The sequence below is a fragment of the Xiphophorus maculatus genome, chromosome 2, assembly GCF_002775205.1.
Source record: "Xiphophorus maculatus strain JP 163 A chromosome 2, X_maculatus-5.0-male, whole genome shotgun sequence".
In the NCBI taxonomy this organism is placed as follows: domain Eukaryota; kingdom Metazoa; phylum Chordata; class Actinopteri; order Cyprinodontiformes; family Poeciliidae; genus Xiphophorus; species Xiphophorus maculatus.
Genome location: NC_036444.1, coordinates 13,480,007 through 13,504,285, shown reverse-complemented (window position 1 = coordinate 13,504,285; position 24,279 = coordinate 13,480,007). Strand labels below are relative to the sequence as shown.

Below are 24,279 nucleotides of genomic sequence, written 5' to 3'. Positions count from 1 at the left end.
GTGATGGCGTATGACGCACGCGTCTGATAATGATAGCAGTAATGAAGATGACTATCATAATGATGTGAGGAAATGATGCGTGGAGGGAGAAAGAGACCTTTATAACCCTGATGAATGCATGATATTTTAAAACATACTGTTAATTTTCATGCCAGGTCTATTAGACAGAGCACACTACCTTAACGATTAGAAAGTAAAGTGATAAAAGGCAAAACCATTAAATGCTATTGATATTTAATAAAATGCACGTTTATACTTGAACTTGCGACACTTGTCCACCGATCTTATTTAGCTTGTCTCAAGCTAAATAAGGAAACATTTTACTGGGAACAGTTTTGCCTTTAACAGCTGCAGTTTTCTTTAGAGATTCTTTAATCTGTTTTAATTTTAACGTATCAACGAGCTTGGATGCTTTGGAAAGTTACTCCTTATCATCTTTCATTTATTTAGATTTTGTTTTCAAGATAGCAGCCTTTCTCTTAAATCTTTAAATTTGATTTCACCAGTATTTCTTCACTCTTCCTGAAATTTGGATTAGTCATTGGACATTTCTTTCCACTACCTAGATAAATAAATTATAAAAGTTTTAGGATGCCTCTTAAAAGAAAGTCTAAGCTATATTTGTATTCAAATCTAACATTACTGTGTCTTTTGTTTATTTAATAAAAACATTCAAACCAAATAGAAAAACATTAGTTTAATATAAAATATGTAATACAGTAGAATACAAAAGATTTGTACTTCCTTTTTTTCTGACTATATTTTAGCCCCTAAGCTCACGGGACGATTCAGTGTTGTGCATAAACGCATCAGACAAGCAAAGCAGCAATTTTGAAATGGATCATTTTTCAGTTTTACACCAGCATCTGTAAAAACTACCAGCAATATCACAGTTTAACACATAAAACAACATTTTACTACCAACAAGATGATCATATGAAGTTGAACTGTTAGCATATAGGCAACATTAACTCCTTTATTTGTGTCACTTTTCCATTCCATTCATGTAATAATCAGACAAAGTACATTTTGTTGATTTTGTTTGATAGACTAACACAAAGTGACGCAGTGAAGTGAAAAAAGAATAAAATATGTTTTTCTTTATTTTGCTAAAAATAAACTTGAAAGTGTGGCATTCATTTACAATCAGCCCCCTTCTCCCTGAGTCAGTACTTTCTGGAACCACTTTTCATTACATTTACTGCAAATTTTTTTAGGTTTCTACCAGCTTTGTACATCTACAGACAGACATTTCTGTTCATTCATCTTTTGCTAAATATCTCAAGCTCAATCAGAGCCAAGAGTCAAGAATATAGCAGAATTGCGTAGGAAAGCGAAGGCCAGGCTGGAAGTTGATTTTATTAAGAGATGTCAGAGAAGAAGGAGAGAAATACAAATTAACTCCCCACATTTTAGATTTTTATTTGTGAAGACTGTTTAAAACCATGTATGTTTTTCCTTTCCCTTCGTATTTATGAACTATTTGTTTTGTGTTATATAATACACATATTAAAGTTTATGACAGAAGATGGAAAAATCCAAGATGCATGAATAGTTTTGTCAGAAGCAGCACCGATCAAGACTACGTCAAAAAATACATCAATCTTTTGTGTTGGACTGATGGTGACATTAAATCAATCATTTATGTAAATATGTCTTTATAGTGATCAGCTATAAATGTATTAATGTAACTGTTTTAAATTTAATTTATTTGATTCTTTTATTGCTGATTTACTGATGTCATACCTCATAAAGTTTGATCATCATCTACATCTTAGCTAGCAAAATATTTTACTTAATTTCTGTTTACATTTAAAAGCTGTCTCCATCTTGTCAAAGCACATTAATGGACATCCGTCAGCTGACGCTCCAGGCTGCAGTTTTCCTTGCTCGCCTGTCATTATTACACTCATGCAGAATATTTTGCCTAACTGACCTTTTGCCATAAAGCTGACTTAAACTTGAATTCATTATGCTATTGATGTGAAAGTCAAATGGATACTTGTTATAAATATGCTGGGCCGAACCCGGCTGCTTCAAGCCAACAGTCAGTCAGCGCCTATGTAATTATTTCCTCAGCAAAGGAAGCTGTCATATTTGCCAGATTCCTCGCTGACAGTCATTTTAGGAATGCTAGTCATGATCATAATGGTTCAATGAGCTGATAAAGATACGATTCGTTCCCTTTGTGTTTGGATCTGTGGGAGAGTTTATTGTATGTGCACAAAAACACAGCGCACTTATCTGTGGATGTCTCTTTTTTTTTTTATTCTGTTTGTGTGCAGAGATTTAATAGGGCGGGCTGGTAAATGAATCATTTGAGTGTTACATGCCGTTCTGTGTTGCTTCTGTACGCATGTGTGTTTCTATGAGAGGAGAGAGAAAAAGAAGTACATCGTCCCCCAGGGACTCTTCTTACAGGGGTGATTTGCCTGCTGGCGTGCTCTTGTTAAAGGGCTGCCTGACATGCTTTGATGTGGTTCTGTGCTCCCTGCAGTTTGATTGGCACAATGGATTAATGTTGTTGCACAGATGAAAGAGACAGCGAGGGGATTTCATGAAACGAAAACCTCAAATATTGAACGTGATTAATGAATTTGCATTGTTTGCAAATTGCTTTCTATCTTAAACGTCTGGAGAAGTGTTGTTTTGTTTCTTTTTTGCTTTTCTTTAGGTCGATGCTCTCACTCAAGCTGAGTATTTATCTTCACACTTCTCCACTCAGTGTTAGTCTATGATTAGAGCGATGAGTCCCCATCATGGTCAGTAAGCAGCAACACCTCTGAAATCCTAATTGCTTGCTCTGATTGGTGTTTTCTTGCACACACACACTCAGGATACCAAACTCGTGTGCCATCATGACCCGCTCTGTCGTCCAATGTCAGTCACTCAGCTCTACAGACTAATAAAGATGCTTTTCAGGCTATTGCGGCTGATTTCCATCGCCACAGGAGACACCTCAGTACAAAGGTAATTTTTCAATGTCACACAGTCTCCAGCCCTGCTGGTTACATCAAGCAGCACTGTTGTGTCTCAGGTCAATATGCTGGACCAAAGAATCAAGCTTTGTTGAAGCCTAGCTTAGAAAGGGAATTAGTCGTGATCCTGATTAAAGTGCATTGTTCATAACTGAATATTTCTACTAAAGGCTGAGGGATTCTGACCATAGATTTAGCTTTTTGTCCGTAGAGGAAGAATCTTCCCTGCAAATAGTGATGTAAAGGTGGTTTAAAGGTGTTTTTTTTTCACAAATTCATTCTTAGATAATCAGATCTTTTGTCTTTTTAGTTCTGTCTATTTTGAGCTCCTGTCTGATTTGTTTTACGGCGTCTTGTCACTTAAAATCCAAATAAGCTGCTGGCCGCGCCCGCAACTCACGTTTACAGTGGCTACAAACTGATGCACAATTTTATAGCCCTACATTTTTGAAAAGCACAAGTGGAACCTCCTGCACGACAGCACGGAGTATGGAAACTATGTAATTTCAGTCTTATTTTGTGGAGCATTAGTTTTAAATTAGTGCACAGTATGAAAGGTCACTCTCTGGTCTGCCTGAAGACTGCAATTTATCTCCATGCTGACTTCAACTCGACTAAATCTGAGAGCATCCTCAAACCAGAGCGGGAATTTACATGGGGAGGTGAGGCCTGCAGCTCCAATCAGAGTCAGACCTGTCTGCTTGAACACCAGTTGAATGACTATGAGGTAACCAGGTGTGAGCTCTCAGTGGTGAGGCCGAGACAGTAATTGATTGTTGTGCAAGGCAGTGACCTGTAGCTACGCGCAGGAGAAAATGCTCAAACTGAGAAGCAGAAACTTGTAACACCGAGCGGCATGTCTGACATAAATATTACTTTGGTACAGCAAATGTAGATGTAGTTGCTTGTTACCATGGCGAGTCTGTTTCCCAGGCGGTGGTGACATGTCGTCGTCGGAGTGTTGCCATGTCGCACCGCTGCATCTGCAACCCGGACTTTGTAGTGTAAATAAGGATGTCAGTATGTGAGCTCGATCATACCTTCTCTGCAGACCTGCTGTCATGCCTCACATCTGCCAGCTGGGATGGAGGAAAGACGGGATGAGCCTCATGGAAGAAAGAGAGCAAGAGAGAGGAAGATGAGAGCATAATGAGGGAAACAGGAGAGTGGATTAAAAAAGACAGAGAACGGGAGTAATGGGGACAGAGAACACCAACACGGGACAAATGGATGGGAAGAGAAATGAAGTAAATTGGAAACAAGAGGAGGCCAATTTAAAACAGCAAGACAATTAGACAGACAGAGAGAGAGACAGGGAGACTGTCTGTCCTCTTCTCTGCTGTTGTTACTCTGCTGCTTGCTATGCCATGAAAAAGATTCCTGGTAAACAAGCTCACAGTTTTAAAGACCGAGTATTCTCCTTCTGTTTGATTCTTTGTTTTTGTTAGCAAAACCTTCCTTATTTCCAATTACCTTTGCTAAAGATTTTAGGGTAGACATGAGCATTTATACTTCATTTGCAAATTAGGATTCTTTTAACACTCGGTTGGTAACTACAGTTTTCAGGGCCTGCAGAGAAAGACACAAGTGAAAGGAAACATTCACTGTCTGCAATTTTTCTGATGCAACACAATTAAAACGTATTTTTAAGCAAATGTATTTTACTCTAAGCTGTACCCAAAGTGAGTTTGACAGACTCTACAGAAGAGTTTGGCCTGCAGCTTTAAGGGTTATACAGTTCAATCCTCAATGCATTTAAGGCCGATTGGATTAGAGACCCAGAGGAATCTAGGAGTGGTTTTTGTTTACTGGTTCGCAGACTTTGAATCGAGCAAGGTTAAAGAGGAGAAACAAAAAGCAGCCTGTGCCGATTCAGCTGAACAGACATCCAAACAGTCTGTTTGCTGCTGCGACATTTTGCTTGACGCTCATTACACACAGGAGACGTGCGCTAATACGTATGTGTACCTTCATGTATAAAATCCTCTTCTGAGCCCACCTGGGGATTATTGTGAAAGAGCGGCACACCTGTTCACCTCTTGGAGAGTATTTTTAGTCGCTGTTGGATTTTGGTGTTACAATAGACTTTGTAATAAATCCAGTGAACTCCCAGGACAGCCTGATGCCGGTGATGGATGAGATGCTGTGAGAGACTGAGCTAGAAGCCCGACGAGGGACCGACCGCATCCAGTTTTATTCATTAGAGTTTGTTACACACTCCAATTACCATACAGTCGCCCCACGTATTCGTACCGCAAATGTTTTACACAAAGGGACTTTTTTTTTCTAACAGTGATTCTCAAGGCTCTAGAGGACATAATTATGTCAGTAGCTCTGTGTGTATAGATTAAAGTATTAACTTTTAATATAAAAGAGCCACTTCTTTGTTCCCACACGTACTCGTGCTGAGACTGTATTATTGGACCGCCTTTTCCCCCACCCCTTTATTATGATAATCAGCCCATCGATAGAGCTATTTTTAGCTCCCAGTCGCTGCCGCTCTGCTTCTCCCTCTCGGTGACTTCCTGTGTAATTATATAAATATGCGTATGAATACATGTGTACATTCTCAAGCACCTTTGCAGACTGCAAGGTTAACCAATCAAGCTTCTTCCTCGATGTCTCCATGTCTGCTGGTGCCTCTTTTGTTTTTCTCTGCCAGTCCATTATTCAGTAAAGGTCTTTGTCCTCTTATCATTTGACACCCAGTTGAGTTATTTCAGTGCATCAGCTACTTCAGCTTTACTTCTAAATGGACTTTCCTTGTTGTGTTTCTAAGTAATCGCTCTCTCTCTCGTTCACACACACACACACACACACGCACACACAGCTGCCCTCCCCCATGTGAAAATGTTTTATAGTAGCTAGTTGTCATGGTTTGGACCAGCGAAAGTCTTCATCCTCTAAAGTGGCAGCTTTGAAGCTTTTCATTGCTATTATATATTTAAAGCATTTAAGCCATAAATCTCTGCTCCGCTTAGACTCCTACTCACCTCTGAGAGGTTTGGCCACGCTGTCTGATTGCAAAGCAAACACCTTTTTTGGCCTGCAGCCTGTTTTATCCCTTTATTAGTAAGATCATGACATCCAATCAATAGTTAACAGCAGAACTGCTTTTGCCTCCAGGAGGGCATCACTTTCTTGTCTGTGCAGCCTTCTGTCTTTTTTAAAAATCTGCTTGTGCAGCTTGTTGTGCCCATTAATAATTACTGCATCATTTTTGCATAAAGCTCTTTGCAGTCATGTATAAAATAATACCAGTCCAGCATCTCTAACCAGATCAGCTTCTGTTTTTGGTAGAAATTATTTGTCTACCTGAGAAATAATTTACTTGTAGGTCTATTAGAAGAATGGAAAACTGGTCTAACAGTCATGACTTAATTCCCACTGATTCTGATTTAAAAATTAATTAAAATATGTTCAAAATAAAAACAGCGTGGCATTCTGTGAGGAAGATTATTCATCATTTGAAACAAGCAGTAGTCAAAGAAGGCGACCCAATTCAGGAAGGAAGACAGCAAATGTTGTACATGCTGGTTATGGTGCATTTCTCTCACAAAATCCCAGTACAATGTGTCATTTTACACATTCATCAAACGCTGCATCCTCAGATTAAAAACCTAGTTAGTGAAAAGAAAACTTATAAATGGCAGAAAATGACATGCTGCATTCCTAAAATGATCTTAAATACTTAAAAATTTAAACCAAAACCAGAAACATGTAAAAAAAAAAATTCTATAAAAAAAACTTAACAGTAAACATACACTGACAATCTGTGTATTCCTGTAAGAATGTGTGACCATTTGTTGATTATGACAAATGTAAGAGCACTGAGAGTTTTCTCTATGAATAAAAACGTTCAGCATAAAGAAATATTTTATGACTTATGAAGGCAAGATTGTTATGTTTAGATCTTCATAACTTTTAAGCCAAACCCTAAAACCTGAATTTACACGAGGAGATGCAGGTGTTATGGTATGGGGATATTTCTGTGATTATCTCTCACCAGAAACATGAAGAGATCATCTCGCCTTATACCAAAGGAAGAGCTGCAGCACGACAACAATCCCAAGCATACCGCTAAGAAGGCAGCATCTTGGTTCAAATGCAGCCAGATTGTTGTGGTCAGCCCAATCCTCAGATTGAAATTAAAAATAATTCTGTTTCTGAGTGAAAACCAGGAAGTGCAGAGAACCTCAGACGTCAATTCAAACACAGGCACCAGAAACTGATCAACTGCATGTCCCCACAGACATTTAGTTTCTACTTTAAATGTTTGAATTTATAAAGGAAATAGCCTAGAATGCATTCGCATGTATGGAAATAAAACTTTTAGAAGAATTTTTAACTGCAGTTATACTAACTTTACACTCACATCTAAGCCTGTCACGATAACAAATTTTGCTGGACAATAAATTTCCCCAGAACCTATTGTGTTAAACAACAATATTGTTGTTTTGAGACCATTTTCAAGCAATAAAATAGTAATAATGGCATAATAATGCAAGAACACATTGTCAAGGATCAATAAACTTTAAATTCTAATGAACATTGTAAGATATTTGAAATATCCAAAATAAATAAAGAAAACAACAGAAACAACAAATAAAATGAAGTCTAAAGTCTGTGTAAACAAATTTATCTTTCAAAAAAAAGGGGTAGTTGAGACCAAAGCACCAGACTGAAGACTTTATCATTCAATTTTTGGTAAAAAAGAGAGAAAAGAGAAAAATGATAAATCAAGCCAGTGAAAATAGTTGAGTTTCTTTTAATTTATCATTTGATTATTTGATTTATTGTTTCAGTAAACAATAAGTAGTAGATGTGAGTAGGCCTCACATGTACTATGTGAGTAGGCTTTACGTCTACTATGTGAGCCCTACTCACATCTACTATTTTGAACACAACTGCAACACTGGACATTTCTGTGAAGTCACTCGAAGAAATGTCCTGCCTTTGTCCACCAGTGTCCTATGAGTTATAGATTTTATTTGACCATTTCTGTCCTCCTTGTTTTGTCTCGGAAAGAAAATTGGCAAGATAAAGACAGAAAGGTGGCAACCAGAGCAGAAGAGACACAGTATGGATTTTTCTGCTTTATGCAAAGATTTACTTTGTCGGTATTTACCATAAGCAGTGGAGACTATTAAGAGCAAGTAGTAAAGCAGAGAACCAGGTAATGTGCTAAACCAAAGGAAAGGAGGGGGAAAAGAGGACGAGTCGGCCTATCTGCTTATATCAAACTCTGGATGTGGATCAATAATCCCAGCTCACATCTAACGAGACACTTTCCCCCCCTGCCTGTGTTCAGCCGGTATGTCCAGCAAAGGAAGCTGTGGGAGAAGGCCATCAGCAGGTCATCAGTATTCCTGCAGGCTCTGCCTACTCTGGTGTGGGCTGGAGAATAATTTCATTCTGATCTTACAGATCAATAGCTGTACCCACTGGAAGGCGACCAGCCCCGCCTGGCTGAGCCGATCTGAGCTGCTGCAGTATTCAGAGCCACACATGCTTGGCTGCTGCTTTCTGAGATTTTGGTTTTATTAGTTTGACCTAGAGCTCAGCGCACAGAGTGGAACTCGTCGCAAATACCTGCAGAATATCTTAACATAGATATTTATTGTGTAGGAAAACAGGTCAGCAAGTTTATGTTTTTAAAACCAGGCTGAAAAATTACTCAAACAAAATTAATGTTATAGACGTAGCTTAATATACAGTGTAATTATGATAAAATAGGCTTTTCGATGGGCTCTATTTTTGTGAAACATTTCATGTTAAGCGTTTGCACTGACTGAGTCAGAGGACAAATGAGTCAACTCGTGGGGGTGGGGAAGATATTTATTATACCTCGTGATATAATGCAATTCAATATAAAAAATGTTAAATGCAGCCTAAAGGATTGTCACAAAAATAAATCAATACTTCTCACACAGTGAATAATAAGTTATTTCCTGTCAGGTTTTGGTTTTATTACAACATTTAGAGTCTACACAAAGTTTCTAAACAGAAAGGAAAAGAAAGACATCTATATTTAGAAGACATGGATAACTGAATATAATGTGATTATTATTTATTGATTCAATGTATATTTTATATCAGTGTTAGGTGACAGTTTCTGGCTGAAGCATTTAGATGTTGCTAATAATCCAGATTAGCAGGAAAGTAATGAAAACACAAACCTCTTCAAAATTACTACAAAAATATTTCCTCTGGTTATCTTCAGTTTTAATTTAAATTCTAAAGATTTTATTATTTTTGTTGTTAGGTTGTTTGTCTTGTTTAACTAGGCATTGTATGGCTAATAAACTTATATTTATTTTATGATTTAAGAAGGGGAATCGTTAGATTCATTTCTCTGAATAAATGCAAACCATCGTTCTGAAGCTGCTTTTTGCATTAACCTAGTCCTAGACTGTCTTAGTCTGATATCAAAGCTTTGTTTTACATTTAAGTGTGATAAACACTTTTTCGCATCACTGCTCATGAAAGAAACTCTCAGTATCTGATTTCTGTGCATTCCCTGCTTTCTCATTATGTGCATAAGCTCCCATCCTCGCTCCCAGCAGTGACAAGAATACTGTTGGGAATGTTGGGTGGACCCACCACAGGAGCGAAGTGGTGACAGACGATCAATAGCGATCTAATGATTAAGATATCACACTCTAGGGAGAGTTAATGTGCATATGTGTGAGCGCCATATGCGGGTCCGCAACACATCCGTCACCTGCTGCTCTAATCTTCATCACAGTTCTGCTTTCATACCAGGAAGCCAGTTTACACCCCTGACCTCATTCCTGCACAAATAAAGCTTTGACGTCTACCTGAGGTGTCACTACATGGTAGGAATGGGTATGTACTGTACAGTTTATCATTTATGGTGATAAATTTACTGCCATTATAAGAATTTAGATTCATTGTTGTCATGATAATTTGCAATCAATGTTTTAAAAAACTGTGCTTATTGTTGGGACTGTTAGCTTTACAAATTTTTCCACTGTTAGTTTAATGGACGCATCAATAAATTTGAAAACATGATAATGATTAAATACATTTTTTATGTGACTGGTGTCCTAAAGAAATATCTTACAAATAGGAATGTTTAGCATTATTTGTGTTTGTGAGGCTGTTATTGCTGTGACATGCAGTCGTAGCCTCTTTTAAACCTAAAAAAAGAAGCAGTAAATAGTTCTGATCGTCATTTTAATTGTTATCACAACAGTACTACAAAATATTATGATAAAACTCTTAGTACCAGAGCCTCTTTCTTGTATATTTTTTGGACAGTTCTCGAAAAAGACATCCCCCAAAAATAATACCATATATCTCAGGAACTACAAAGTGTATTTGACTGGATCAGGTACCAAAATAAAAGTAATATTCCAGAGAATACTAGAGGTCTAAAAATCAACATTTGTATTACTGAGAAAGAACAAATACATATGGCACACAGTGAAAAAATACAAAATAAAAATAATATTAATAAATTCTAATAAAATACATTACGTAATGTGGATTTTCCCTAAAAGCATGCAGAGGAAACCCAGAACCTCTAGCAGGTCACAATACAGGTTCTGACCATTTACTGGACCAAATTTCATTCAAAAAAAAAAAGAAGCATAGACGTTTTAGAAAGGTATTGGTTGATAAAATTCCAGTCGAACATTCCAAATGTGCCATTTTTGGACAATTTGGCACCATGTGTTCAATTACAAATTTCTCTTTTTTATTTATTTTTTTCCCCAATCTATATCTTGCTATAAATATTATTTGCAATTAAAAATAGTGATTTTTTGAAAACTATATAAGAGTGAATTACTACTAAAAAGCACAGTCCTGGGCGCTCTGGTTATGAAAGAATGGACCTTACCAAGCTCCGCCCACAACCGACCCACGTGACCGCAAGTCTCACAAACAAAGCCTGGCGGCCCTTGTTTCTATATAAACATGACTCCATTAGTGCATCATTTCTAATGGATTTTCACAATATATCAGCTACTACAATGGACAGAGGAACTAACAAGTTCATGTCATCATCTGGGAGGAGGTTACTGGTTTCTCAGTCACAAGCTGGTTGCAAACCTGAGGCCAGCAGGTGTCAGTCAGTTATGGTAGATCTGAAATTTGGTTTGATGACGTCAATATGAGAAGCTACAGATTGATAGGAGGAACCAAAGAGCTCTGTAAAGGTAAAGGCAAATCTTCTGAAGTTGGGATATAATTAATTTAATTTCACATAATTATCGTGGTAGAAGCCATTTGTTTGTTAAAGTTTTATGAAATATATTTGTTCTATTTGATGTTTGTTGTGAATGACGTCAACTCACAAACGAACGAGGTAATTAGTCCAACGCTTAGAAACTACAGCGGCTGTAATGCGCCACAGCAAAGGTAAACAAAGGTAAAATAACCCGAACAGGTGATCAACTCAAAACCACTCCTACCTTTTTACTCTCTCTTTGTAGTTTAAGCACACCTGTTACCGTGGCAACCGCCTGCTCCCAGCAAGACGAGCAAAGATTAAGTTAAAAACATAACATCCAGTCCGTTACGATATCAAGTTTCCAGGCTTGATATTTATTTCTCGATTATTAATCAGCGCTTCCCTGAACACAGAGATGGTTGATTGACTAGCTGTACTTGGTGCTAACGTGGCTAACACGAGTAACAGTTTAGTCCAAAGCCTTTTCTGCTAAAATAAAATCTTTAGTGCATGTCAGATACAGACACATTGCATATTGATCTGTTTAGCTAATGTAAGACTGTGTAGAAGACAGGCTTCAAGGTGTAGAAGTTGTGTCAGTTCTGCCATTATGTTGTATTTAGCTAACGGGAAGCTAAGTGTGTTTGTGAGACGGCCACGCACGTGACCACGAAGAATGGGCATCAGCCAATGAAAAGCGGCCCCTCTGGTAAGGTCCATTTACTCAGAAAACCAAACCTACGGGGCAGATTTTCTGCAGCCCATTGGTTGATTTGTGTGATTGAAACATCTAACAGCCAATAGGATCAGCGGGTTTACAAAACCCCATAGCAACACCATTCACCAATCAAAACAAGCTAAAACGTATTTGCGTAAATGACCGGAAAACTCCTGCTGTGCGCCAACAAAGGAAGTGGTTTGAGTATATAGGCGGTATCCATGGAGACAGAAAAGTTGAAAATAGTGAGAAATCACATCAGTGTGACACAAGGACAATGGATTACAATACCTGAGTGGAAATATTTACTCTAACATAAATTATGACCACGAAACAGCAAAGGTCGGACTGAATTTATGTTTTTAGCTTCGTGAAAGCTACGAAATTAGCAGTTTTTTTTATTTCTTTGGCTGCTGGTTCAGTGAGTTTTGCACATAGCATGGTGATTCTGGTATTGTTGGAAACAGCAGAGTCTGGATTTTAATCTGATTGGTAGTTTGTGTGGGCAGGACCTTGTTGCACTGTTGTTGCTGTGTTTTACCAGGTGTGAGTCGCTAGCATCTATTTAGCGCCTAATTATGTTTTTTTTTATGCTTAGTGTTTGAGCTGGGTGTTGTTGAGGTAGAAAGTTTTGTTATCATTTAGATGAGCTTTTTCCCATTACATAGATATGCAATATGCCTATATCGGTTATTGTATAGCATGTGCTTAAATTGATCCTGTTAGCAGAAGTGCTGCAGGACCCAATATTGGGTCAATATTGGTTTTGGACCATACTCCATACCTTCCACATGGTGAAAATAACCTAGACTTCCTTTTACTTTGCCAGGCCGGCGACTGTTTTCTGGAAGGATCGATGGAGATCAGGGATAAACACCAGCAGATTTCACTGGGCCTGAGTGAAAGTCCACTCAGCAGTGACACAAACACACCACCTCATTAAACTCAAAACTCCCATCGCTGCCGTTACACACAAACCTAACACTGCTGCACTGATGAAGATCTCCAGAGCACTGACAGAGGAAGACCCTTAATTGCAGCATGGTAATGTGGAACTTCTGCATTCCCTGTTGCTTATACAACAATCCAATCGGTGCAGCATTGTGTGCAGTGCATTGGAGGGGGTGGGGGGCCATAAGTCCTTGACTTATGCCTGGCAAAACTGCCATATTGATTTAGTCATATTACTAAAGTGGCACCAGATTGGCTTTTAGGGACTGAGTGACTGCTTTGCTGTTTGCTGCTCCTCACTACTCGTCTCTGACTGTCGCCCCGTCAGAATCTTGTGAATGGATCTTTGGCGATCGGAGGCGATGACTCTCTTCAATCAGCCTCTTCACTTCCATTTCCTTTCCCCTCCCACTTCCTCCCGTACACTTTGTAGCCTCAAATCTGCCGTCTTTTCCTGTTCAGCCCCCTTCTTCTTATTTTTTCCTTTCCTCTTGGCTCTTTCCCCTGCCTTCCTGCCTTTTCTTCTCAAGTGTCCTATTTGGCTGTAATGACCCCTCTGACTCTGTTTTTCTCTTCCTCTCGCTCTGCAGGTACCACCAGGCAGCCTAAGGAGGGGGAGGTGCCAGGGGTGGACTACAATTTCGTGAGCGTGGAGCGTTTTATGGAATTGGAGCAAAGTGGAGCCCTGTTAGAGAGTGGAACCTATGAAGGTGAGCACCGAGGAGACAAGCACAGGTGTTTATTTGGAGGAACTCATGTGCCAGTCGAGCCGTTTCTCTCGTTCCGAACGCTCGTGCTGCTGCATCTTTACTTGATTAATCAGATGTGTCAGGTGATGCTCTTGTACGCAGCTTCAGTAAACACACTGAGGCTTCAGTTTCATAGTTTTCAGTCATTGTTGAGAACATGTGTGTGTGTGTTAGCTGAAGCAATGCCAGTTGCATGTCATCTCAAGTCTGTGCATCTCTGCTTTGCTACTGTCAGGGAAACATCCACAGATGGAGGATTAGCTGGTTCATTTGCCCAGAAGAGATTTTAACAGCGAGCACGGCCGAGCACGCTCACATAAATGTTGCGTGTAAATGTGCATGTGAAGAGGTTACAGTCATCGGTGTGGTCGTGTGTGCCTTCCCTTCTACACATGTTCACATCACAGTCGTTTGCCTCTTCCATTATTTTTTTCTGTGGGGCTACAGAGTACGTTTCCCCTCAACAGAGAGCTTAGTTGTGCCTGTTGGGGGAGGCTGTCTGTCTCTGGATGGCTGCACTGGAGGTGCTGCAACTCATTTTGGGATTCAGATTGAATTAGGAAAAGGGAGAAAGAGAGGGTGGAGGATTTAAGGTAAGAAAATAAAAACAAGGACGTGTCTGTAAAAGTTGAGAGTGAAATCAAATCATGATTTTATAGAAATTTTGGACTTTTATTGGTGTGTTTGGTCTGATTATATTTGCAGAATGGAATGATTATAGAACCTATGATGAGTTTTATAAACAAGAACTGGGTGCACAGGTTTGACCTTTTTAAAGTCATTGAACAACTTTCAGAGAAGCCACAGAAAGTTTCTAGCCGTTATCAGTCTTCCAGCGATGCACCAATAAATCTGTGAAAGGCCAGAATATCTCCTAACCAATCAGCTCTGGTTGGTTATCGGAGAGTAAAATACAGAACAATTTGATTTTACTCCCATTTTTTAAATGCATCAAAGAACACTCACAATGTTATGGTCTATAGAGAGATCAACAAAAGGCTTGCACTGTGATGCTCTATATTATGTAATTCTTTAATTTTCTGTTGGATTTAAAACTACAAACAGTGGTATATTTTCCTCTATTAAGGAGAAAAAGGAACACAGGCAAAAGTCATGCTACCTGGTCTGACATAAAAGAAAAAGCAGAAATCTAGTTTTGCCAGGGAAAGCCCTCTTATCTTTTATCAGAAATAGTACAGTTCATATTGATTGGTTTTCCTGCTTTCTCCATAATTTATTTTAATAGGAAGGATGCCTGAGCCATTGTCCTGTTGGGGTACCCAACACGATCCTAACACTGTTACGAAGGCACTGTTAAGTTTTATTGCAATCAGGCCCGGAGGTATTAAGAGCCACAATTCAGGCCCTAAAAAGCCACAGGTTGCAGACTGCTGAAATGGGTGGGTTATATTTTCTCTATGCAATTCAGAAAATATTCTTATTAAATTAAAAATTAGCATAGAACAGAATATTATGGCATCCTTTTATTGTCCCACTGTGGGGAGATTCTGGAGTGGCAGCAGCAAGTCAGATGTCGGTGGGAGCATGCATATTCACACAAAGGTAGAAAATTGCATGTAAATATGTGCATGAAAAACAATAACAGACTATTTACAAGAAAAGTAAATAATGCTTCTAACGCACCATTAAAACAATCAGATTGGGGCTTTGGATGAGGGTATGGAAACTTTCGACCTGCACTGTCTGATCTTTATTTTTATCAAACATTTTGACCAGGTATTATTGCAAAATCAAGACATTTTATGCTCTGGTGTTCCATGAGTTTTGTGAGAAATAATTGCACAAACTGCCATGTTTTCCTCAAAGATAACCTCACCTTTGATCCTTGCTGGTATTTTTTTAAAGTTACATCACAAAGCCTTTCAAAGTTTACAAAATCAGTTTGAATTAAAACTGCCTCAACGTTAAAATGTTCAGCGATTACAGATAAGCAGGTTCTGTCCCCAGATCCAAGATCTCCAGTGAACAACACAAACAAACTGGTGCTGGCTGTCTCAGTTTTACAAAATCACAAAATATGCAAAATTATCGAAGTCATTTCAGATTTGGGTAGATGTGCCCCCAGGAAGTTGTTTACTAGGAAGCTGAATTGCTAAGCTGCAATCATTTTGAAGCTGTTATAATAACCAGTATTTTAGATTACAACATTATTCTGCTGCTTAATTTAAAAACCAATAATGTCCAATTCAAACACAAAATGGAACATAATTGAAAGTTATTTTTCAAAGCTTGTCTGAAATAATAAAAAAAATCTCTCTTACATTCTTTTTCATGTCTGAAAAATGAATGAGAGAAACCAGACACTGACGTAAAGTCTTAACATTTGTAACATAACAATTATACGTGCTATACACGCAACCATTTGAGATGAGTCAAAAGATGCCGGTAGATGTCTCAGTCAATATCAGGTGAGCGCTTTCCTTTGAACCTGCTGAGGCTCTTCAGGAGGAACTGGAATAAACTTGCCTCAGTCTGCTTTATGTTCTCTGAAGCCTCTCTATTGGTTGGCTTTGAGCTTTCACAGGTGGGTTCTCGATGCTTTTTCTCTGTCATCCTCCAGTCTTTGTTTACCTGAGCCTGTGCGCTTACATTTACATTTTCGACAGGGCGTGCTGATTTGCCTTGAGAGCACTGAGGTAAATGTGCTTACTGACAAAATGGAAGCCTCTTCTATGATCCTTCTGGAGCATTAACACTGATCCCCTTTTTGTCATTTTTTTTGACGCTTCGTGCTATCGTCTCTGCTTCTTCTTTGGCCATAGATTCTTGACTTCATTTTTCTGAAGTGCTGCATCCCTGAACTTTTTGACATGGCTTAATAGAGATGTAAAATCCTAAGTCCAAAGTACAAAAACGTCAGTAATGTCAGACTGAGCTCGTGTGAGAATAAACCCAGTAACTGCCTCTCCAACCTCCTTCATCTTCCTCCGAAGCACCATTCCTGGTGAAAACCAATTTAGATTCCTCTACAAGTTTACAGACTGTGTCTCTTGACTCAGGCTAATGAGTAAAAACAACTTGTGTTTCCTCTTTGTGACCAACCCTTTGCTTTGAAGGATTACAAAAAAGGGATTATGAAGCAAGACATTTTGGCTCCTACCGACAAGCTACTCTGTCACAAGCAACTGTGTTAATACTTTGACCTGCAGTAAAATGGCTGAATGTCTTTATATCATTGTCTCTTCTTTACTGTGCTTATCCTATGGTATACATTCATTCAACAGTGATTGTAAGTGTTTGTTGATTAGCAGATTTATTCTAATTTAACTTTTTTGTCACATCTGGATGTTACAAATCCTCAAAACTAAATTTTTTGCCAAAAAAAGTCTTGAAATTATGTTTTTTTTTATATGAAGATATTTATGTGTAACCCATATGTGTTTGTCTCAGGTAGGTTAACTTCATGACAGACACATTCAGGTTCATTGTATTTATTCCAAAAAAAGAGAAAGTCAAGTTGGTGGTTAACATCAGTCCAGCAGCTTCTACCCCTATACGTTAGATAAAATATAATAAATTACCCTAAACAAACTACAAAGCAACAGCAGCTCCCGATGAGCAGTTTGGCAGTTGATAGCAGTTAGCAACAGCCAGCAGTTAACATTTGTAAAAAAACAAAGTTACTCATGAAACACTGTATGTTGTTAAATGTGTATGTTAAAATATAGTACTTGTAAAGAAAACCCAGAGCTGATCCTAATACATGACACTGTTGGAGACAGCAACAGAAAAGGGGGAGGAGCTGTCAGTTACCGGTTACTATGGTGACCACCAACTGCCAAGAGCAGCACAACAGAACATAAAACACCAATAAATGTCTGGAGACGCAACCTGTTGACTAAACAAAAATAAATTCAAAGAATAAATAAACTTCACATATATAATGTTAAAATAAAACCCTGTTACACACACACACCCATATACTGTATAGAGATGAGTCATTGAAGAGCTTTTGGAACGATTTTTGTATGTTTCTATAGGTTGTTTGCTAATCTTTTATTTGTGGAAAATGGTTCTCACTGTTGATCAGTGATTTGTAACTCTCCAGACTTTTTGTCATCTGCTCTTTAAGCTCTTTAGGTCTTGTTATGATCGTTTGCTTTTTGAGATCTTTCAGCTCACTTCCTGTTGTCAGACTGGTCAAATTTATTGCTTAATTCTACAAGTCTTGGAGTCATCTACCTGTGTGTGACTTGTGAAATTAACCCTTTGATGCACAACATATGTACACCCCTTCTAATGCACAACATGGGTCAAAAATGACCCGCATTCATTTTCCATGTTATTTCATGCTGACTGAGTTTTTCTTTGCTCTGTGTTTCGAAATCAATTCATTTTATGATTGAATATTCCAAGTATTCTTTAAATATATTGTTTTTAATTACCACAGATCATTAATAAATTTTTTTTATTTCCTACTTTATGAACAAAAATAATTTTTATATTACTATACATGGGTCATCCAAGTGTGATTTGAAATTAAATGTCTTAATACTATAAAAAACAATGTTTCAAGTAATTACTTTAGCAGTGAATGGGGCCAAACAGTTATTTATTTAATACTTGCAACACGTTTGTCATTTTATCACACATACACATAAATCCTGATAACAGATAACAGCTATTGAACTGAACTTTATCTGTAGTTGAACAACTGTAAACTGGTGAAATGTGACCAAACAAAATAAAACACAACTGAATACATTAGTAGAACACAAACTGCCATCTCAATTTTTGCATGCCTCACAAATGATCACTAATTTTTTGTGCTCCTTGCACACCGGCCTAGTGCACTGGGAACACCAGCTGCTGGCTTTTCTGTCTTTCGAAACTGGGCAGATCGCGCACCTCTTCCTCTTCCTTTGGCCCTCCTGTCTGATGTCCTCTTGTAGCTGAGTGGTGGCTGTGTCTTTTTTTAACCCACACCTTCCCATTGCCTCAATAATATGCTTCTGGAGTTTGGGTGTGCCCTCCATGCGCCTCTTCATATGTGGCATGACGAGCTCTTTGCCCAGCTCCTTGATAAATAGTCGCCGTGCATTATTTGCACCACCCATATAATCAGGGTGATGTGCACTGAAGTTGGTGTAGGCATTGAGTGTGGCAACATCCAGCATATTGTACCAGAGAACCATGGGCCACCTCCTTGTTCTCCGCAGACATGTGTAGTTGCTAACCATTTGATCCATTGTGTCCACTCCTCCTTTCGTTTTATTGTAGTACTGGATCACTTCTGGTTTCTTCTTCTGACTGCTGCTATCCACTGCTTTGTCATCATGCATGGTGCTCAGTAGGACAACAGCCTTTCCTTTCTTCTGCACATAGCTCACCATGGTCATGTTGCCATGGAATCCAAATTCCGAGCTATGAAGCTCCCGTGATTTGGATGGCTTCATGATAGATGGTATGTCAGGCTTGTTCTGGCGAAGAGTCCCAACGATGGTCAGATTGTTCTTGAGGAACTTCTCAGCCAGAGGGACACTGGTGAAAAAGTTGTCCATTGTCCATGTAGAATTACAAAAACTGTGCTTGTTCATAACTTAAGAAAGAAAAAATAAAAATGATGATTTGTGGTAAACAAAAACAAGATATTTACTGCATATCTGGAAAAGTAAATGATAAAATTAATTTATTTCAAAAGTATATCATAGAAACACTCAACCATACATGAAGTAACCTGGAAAATGAATGCGGGTCGTTTTTGACCCATTTTGTGCATTAGAAGGGTAGTGATACAAAAAGGGTTTTTGTTCAAAAAGTAAGAAAGGAAAAAATTAATTAAGGATGTATGATGATCAAAAACAAGTTAATTGAGGAATACCTTGAATACTGAATGATGAAATTTATTTATTGCAAAGATATAGAAGATAAAAACTCAGCCGGGTCACTTTTGACCCATGTTTTGCATCAAAGGGTTAAACTTTTCTTTGTACATACCTTCAGGAATTGTCAGTGTTTCCATGTGGAGTCCTGTAGCAGTAAGCAATAGCAGACACATGATGCTACTTTTGCATTTTGATGTTAACGTTTTGCTTTTAAACCTATTTAGCTTACTGCCTTGTTAAGTTTATTTAAAGAAAAAGAGACAAAGGAAACACAGATAATCGTCATTAACATACCACAACCCTATTTACTCTTATTTTTGGTGAACTTGTGCACAAAATTTGCAATATGGATGTAGAAAACATATTAAAATTTACTTTTTTCAGTGTCAGAACCACAGATTATTATTTATGATTAACATATTTTCCTGCATTGCAAGTCCAAAATGACATAAACATTACATACACAATCTGAAAACAGTGGGATATCCAGAATGCTGTATGTCTATTGTGTATATTAAATGAGACTCGATGCATTTAAATGAAAATCATCTTAAGTCAGCATGACATTGTCTTTCTAACATTTTCAAACATAACATCAAAGAAATATTCATTTGAAATCTTAGAGTGAAAATGAGTGACGATGACATATTTCTTTTAATCATAATTATGCATGAATTGTTTAAGAAATATAATTGACCAGCCTATTTGGCGGTTTTTGTTATTATGTCATAATATCTGTGATTTTGAACCATTGAAGGTGGTAGTTGTTAGAAGCTTAAAAGGTTTGAAAAATACTTAAATAAACCATTAAAACCCTTATAAAACATATTCATCAAACTTTTTTCATTGGTCAAATATTTGAAAACCTGATTTATTTGTTCAGCTATGTGTATTAACAAGGAAGAAATATCACTTGTTCTGTTCTGTTCTCCTTGAGCAGTAACATTTCTTTTTGATAAACTGAAGAATAAAGCAGGTTTTGAATCCAGCAGTAAACTAAAATCACATTTATTCTGCCCCCTGCAAGGCTTGGATTTGTGGATAAGAAGACAAAATATAAAGTCTTTTTCTCCTGAGCTGAGAGTTGTTGTGATGTCTCAACGCTTCTGGGTCTTTCGATGGGTTGAGACTTTAGCAAGGTCAGTAATCTGTGGTTGTCTACATGTGAGAGACTTTTAGCAGAATCTACACACAAAATTCACAACAGAACACTTTATAGCAATAAGAACATAAAAGTAAGAGCAGGTGTTAAATTTTTCTGTGGCACACTTGTGAATTTAAGTTAGAAAATTAGGTGCTGTGGGATTTTTGCAAACAAAATCAACAAGTGGAACAAGAGGCACTATAACAGCCCACACATAAACTGAATGCTGCCTTTGAACCATTTATTGCATCAAGACACATACTGTTTGCATAAATAAGATGAAGATATATAATTTCATATTGAATAAAACAATATGCAGTCACAGGAAAACAAATCCTTGCTTGATCCTCAGAACTCAAGAGGGAAAACAGCAGGCAGACAAGTTTAACCACCTATATAAAAGCAGTAGCAAGAGCCTTGACAGTGTGTTGATCTGTAACCTACAGGTGTGTGCTAAAACAATTTAAATGAGAAAATCTATCAGTAGTTGTGTTACAGAAACAATTGTTTACTTTCCATCAATATGAGAAGGGCTACAATCCCTGTTCTGAAAAATGTGAAGTCCTTTGTTTCGCAGAAAGATTATTCACAAGTGAAAACATTTAAGATGGTTGTTACTCTTCTTCAAAGTGCACAGAGACCTGCTGCTATTAGAGGTTTTAGAGGAGCTTTCATTGGACCAAAGTAGGAATGTTGAATCCTGATGCACAATGCTGGAAAATGTCGTATATCCTTGGAAACATGCAGTGCAACCTGAATATATTCGCATCCTTTGGGAATATCAATTAATAGTTATTTTTCATTTAACTAAATAGTTTGTGTGTGATAGGAAATCATTCAGTAATTTGCATCATATTTACATTTTGTTAAGTGAAAATTAGTCAGAGCAATCAAAACCTACCTATGATTACTGAGGAGGGTTTGACTTCAAGTTTTGAGGTTGGAACCCTAATCCCTAATCACCCTAATCTTTAGATTAAAGTCTAGACTCAGCGGAAGATGTTAAAACATTAATATTAAGTTAGAATAAACATGTCAGTCAAATTTAAATGTACTAGAGGCATGAATAATTTTTTAAAATTGACTGTCAGTGTTTTGAAGTCTGCATCTTTTGGTGAAACTGAACTCTCCCTTAACCTCTTAAAGACTTTTCCCGCTGTTAAGAATGCCAATTACATTTAGTAACATGCACCCCAACTTCAACTTTCATGCTGTCCCTCCTTCTAACACTGTAATAATCGCTCTCCAGGCACGCTTTGCTAATTCTGTCCAGAGTAACAGTTGCAGCTGAGGAAAAGTGAGATTAATTAAGAGGAGCAGACAGCTGGTTAGGGCTTTAAGAGGCTGCAAACTACTGAATCAGATAATTTGGCTCAGCAGTGATGCAAAAGTTGTATTTAACCCAGTAGTACTTTTGAAAATAACGCTTTGTACCACTCGAGTGTAAGTCTATCCACTAAAACAAAACTCAAATGCATATTAAATGTAAAATGCTTTTCTAAATTGGCTGCTTTTTATTAAAAATCTCCTCTTCAAAGCTGCACCGATCAATCCCATTAACAAAGCAGTAAAATAAAACCAAGAGCATGATGGGAAGGAAGTCTAAAGGAGGTCTGAAACCTGAAAATTCACAGTAAGAGGGTAATCTCTTGGAAATTTGTGAAAGGAAGATTGGAGTGTGGAACAAAAGCAACAAGTCTCTGTTAGTGGGTGCCAAAAGCTTACAGTTTGTATCCTTTCTGTAAGATTATACTGCAGCAGAATGCCAGGTGTTGAGTAAATTTCACTCAGAAGTAAATTAATACCTGGAGAGGCTGCTCTGCTTTTTCACCACTGAGCTGCTCAGACATTTATGTATAAAATTTTATTCTTTGATTGTCCAGAAAGTAAAGCGACGATTCTGACTTTCATATTGGAGGTTGGATTTTGTTTTTGTCTTTTCTGGGTTTTTTATTTTTATTTTATTTTTTATTACCGTAATAAAATATGTTGTTGTTTTTAAGTGTTTTTAAGAGAGTCATAGTTGCCAGACTGTATCTGCTAGATATGGCCACTAATGGTTGCTTCTTCTTGCAACCTGAGCCTGCAGATGCACAACATTGATTCATGCTAATGTTTAGTTAAATTAGTTAACAGGCAGTTTTTCAGGCCAGTTATCTGCTCCCCACTCTATCTATATAGCTGATTTGAAAGGCAATCATATTGTCACTAAGCCCTCCATGCCGACATTACATCACCTGACATTGTTCCATTCTGTGCTCCTACATTCAGACCTCTAACCCAGTAGGTCTCTGCCCTTAGATAACTTCTACGGGACACCGAAACCTCCAGCGGAGCCGTCCCCGGCAGCCCCTCCTCTGAATGTGAGTGAGGCTCTGCTTCCCGGAGCCCGGCCGAGCGCCCAGGGCAAGAGAAAGAGGAATCAGTCGGTCAGCAACATGGAGCAGCGCGCCAGCCTGGAGCCGCCCGAGGAGGAGGAAGAGGAGAGCCCAGTTGTCAACGGCAACGGAGTGGCCATCACACCGGGTATGATCACAGCAGGAAGACACTGTGTTGTAAAACCTCATACTCTGTTTTTCCCAAGACAGAGTAATGCATACTACGGAGAAGGAAAATCATGCAAGACTTTCAAAATTATTTACTAATAAAAATCTGAAAGGTGTGGGGTGCTTTTTGTTTTCACCCCTTCTATCAGTTCCCTACAGAATTAATTAGTGTACATTTTTATTTTAGTATTAATTCAGCCGTTCTGTGAAGTTTGCTAGTTAGTGAACAAACAGCATCATAAAAACCAAGCATCAGTTTGTGCTGATTTGGAAGAAAGTTCTGGAGAACATGGTTAGGTTCTACAACAACATGCTAAGCTAACATCTCACAGAGCACTGCTCAGTTCCTCATCTGGAAATGGTGTCAACAAGAAAATTGTGTTAACTCAGAAATTAGAGTTCATGAAGTTTATTTTACAAAAATCAAGTTGTCTAAACATTGTTTTGTAAGTTCATTAATCTTAAATTGTGAGTTTTGACTTACTGCTGTGATTGAAACCAAATAATTATTTCACCATATGCAAGAAAAAAAACTTCCCTGACCTCGTTAAAAAGCACACATTTCTCTATTATTTTCGCTCACAATGCCAAGTTAAAATAATTACTTATTTTACTTTAGAATCATTTAAATTTTTGTTTCAAGTAGCATAAAGAAAATTTCTGATTTAATAATAAATTTGATTAAACATTACAATGAATTCTGATCAAAAACATTTAGAGTGAACAGAACATTATCCTCAAGCATTAAAATGAACATTTTGCCTTAATAACACAGGAGTCAGACCAACGTAACACGCTTCCATCTCAGAATACAGAAACATGCCGCTTAGCATTCTGGGAAATAATTCCCACTCCTCTCTTTCTTCTGTCAGTTTTTTCAAGTGCTAACCTAAAAACTCTAGTTTATTCAACTCTTGGAAGTTTGACAAAATTAATTAAAGGTGAATGCAACTTCTGTAAGTTATTGTTAAGTCACATATTAAGGTTCAAAATCAAACTTTAAGTCAGTTTATTTGGCTTAAAGTGTAAAAGACAGTTAGACACAACTAAATGTGGTTCAAATGTTTTGCAGTGTAGTAAACAAAGCAAACATTGGGAAGATGATGATCTGATCAGATAAGAAAAAACAGACCTAATCAAAGTTGAA

The 24,279-nt window shown here is 37.8% G+C and overlaps 1 protein-coding gene across 11 annotated transcripts in view; it reads left to right on the top strand.

Annotated features, from left to right (window-relative positions):
• Positions 1-24,279, top strand: part of LOC102223934 (membrane-associated guanylate kinase, WW and PDZ domain-containing protein 2-like) — a 108,951-nt gene that overhangs the window by 34,188 nt on the left and 50,484 nt on the right. For all 11 annotated transcript variants that reach the window (XM_023342886.1, XM_023342893.1, XM_023342851.1 and 8 more), the window contains exons 3-4: positions 13,438-13,557; positions 22,888-23,112. In XM_023342886.1, coding sequence (XP_023198654.1) covers positions 13,438-13,557; positions 22,888-23,112 — 345 coding nt within the window. The remainder of the gene's footprint in view (positions 1-13,437; positions 13,558-22,887; positions 23,113-24,279) is intronic.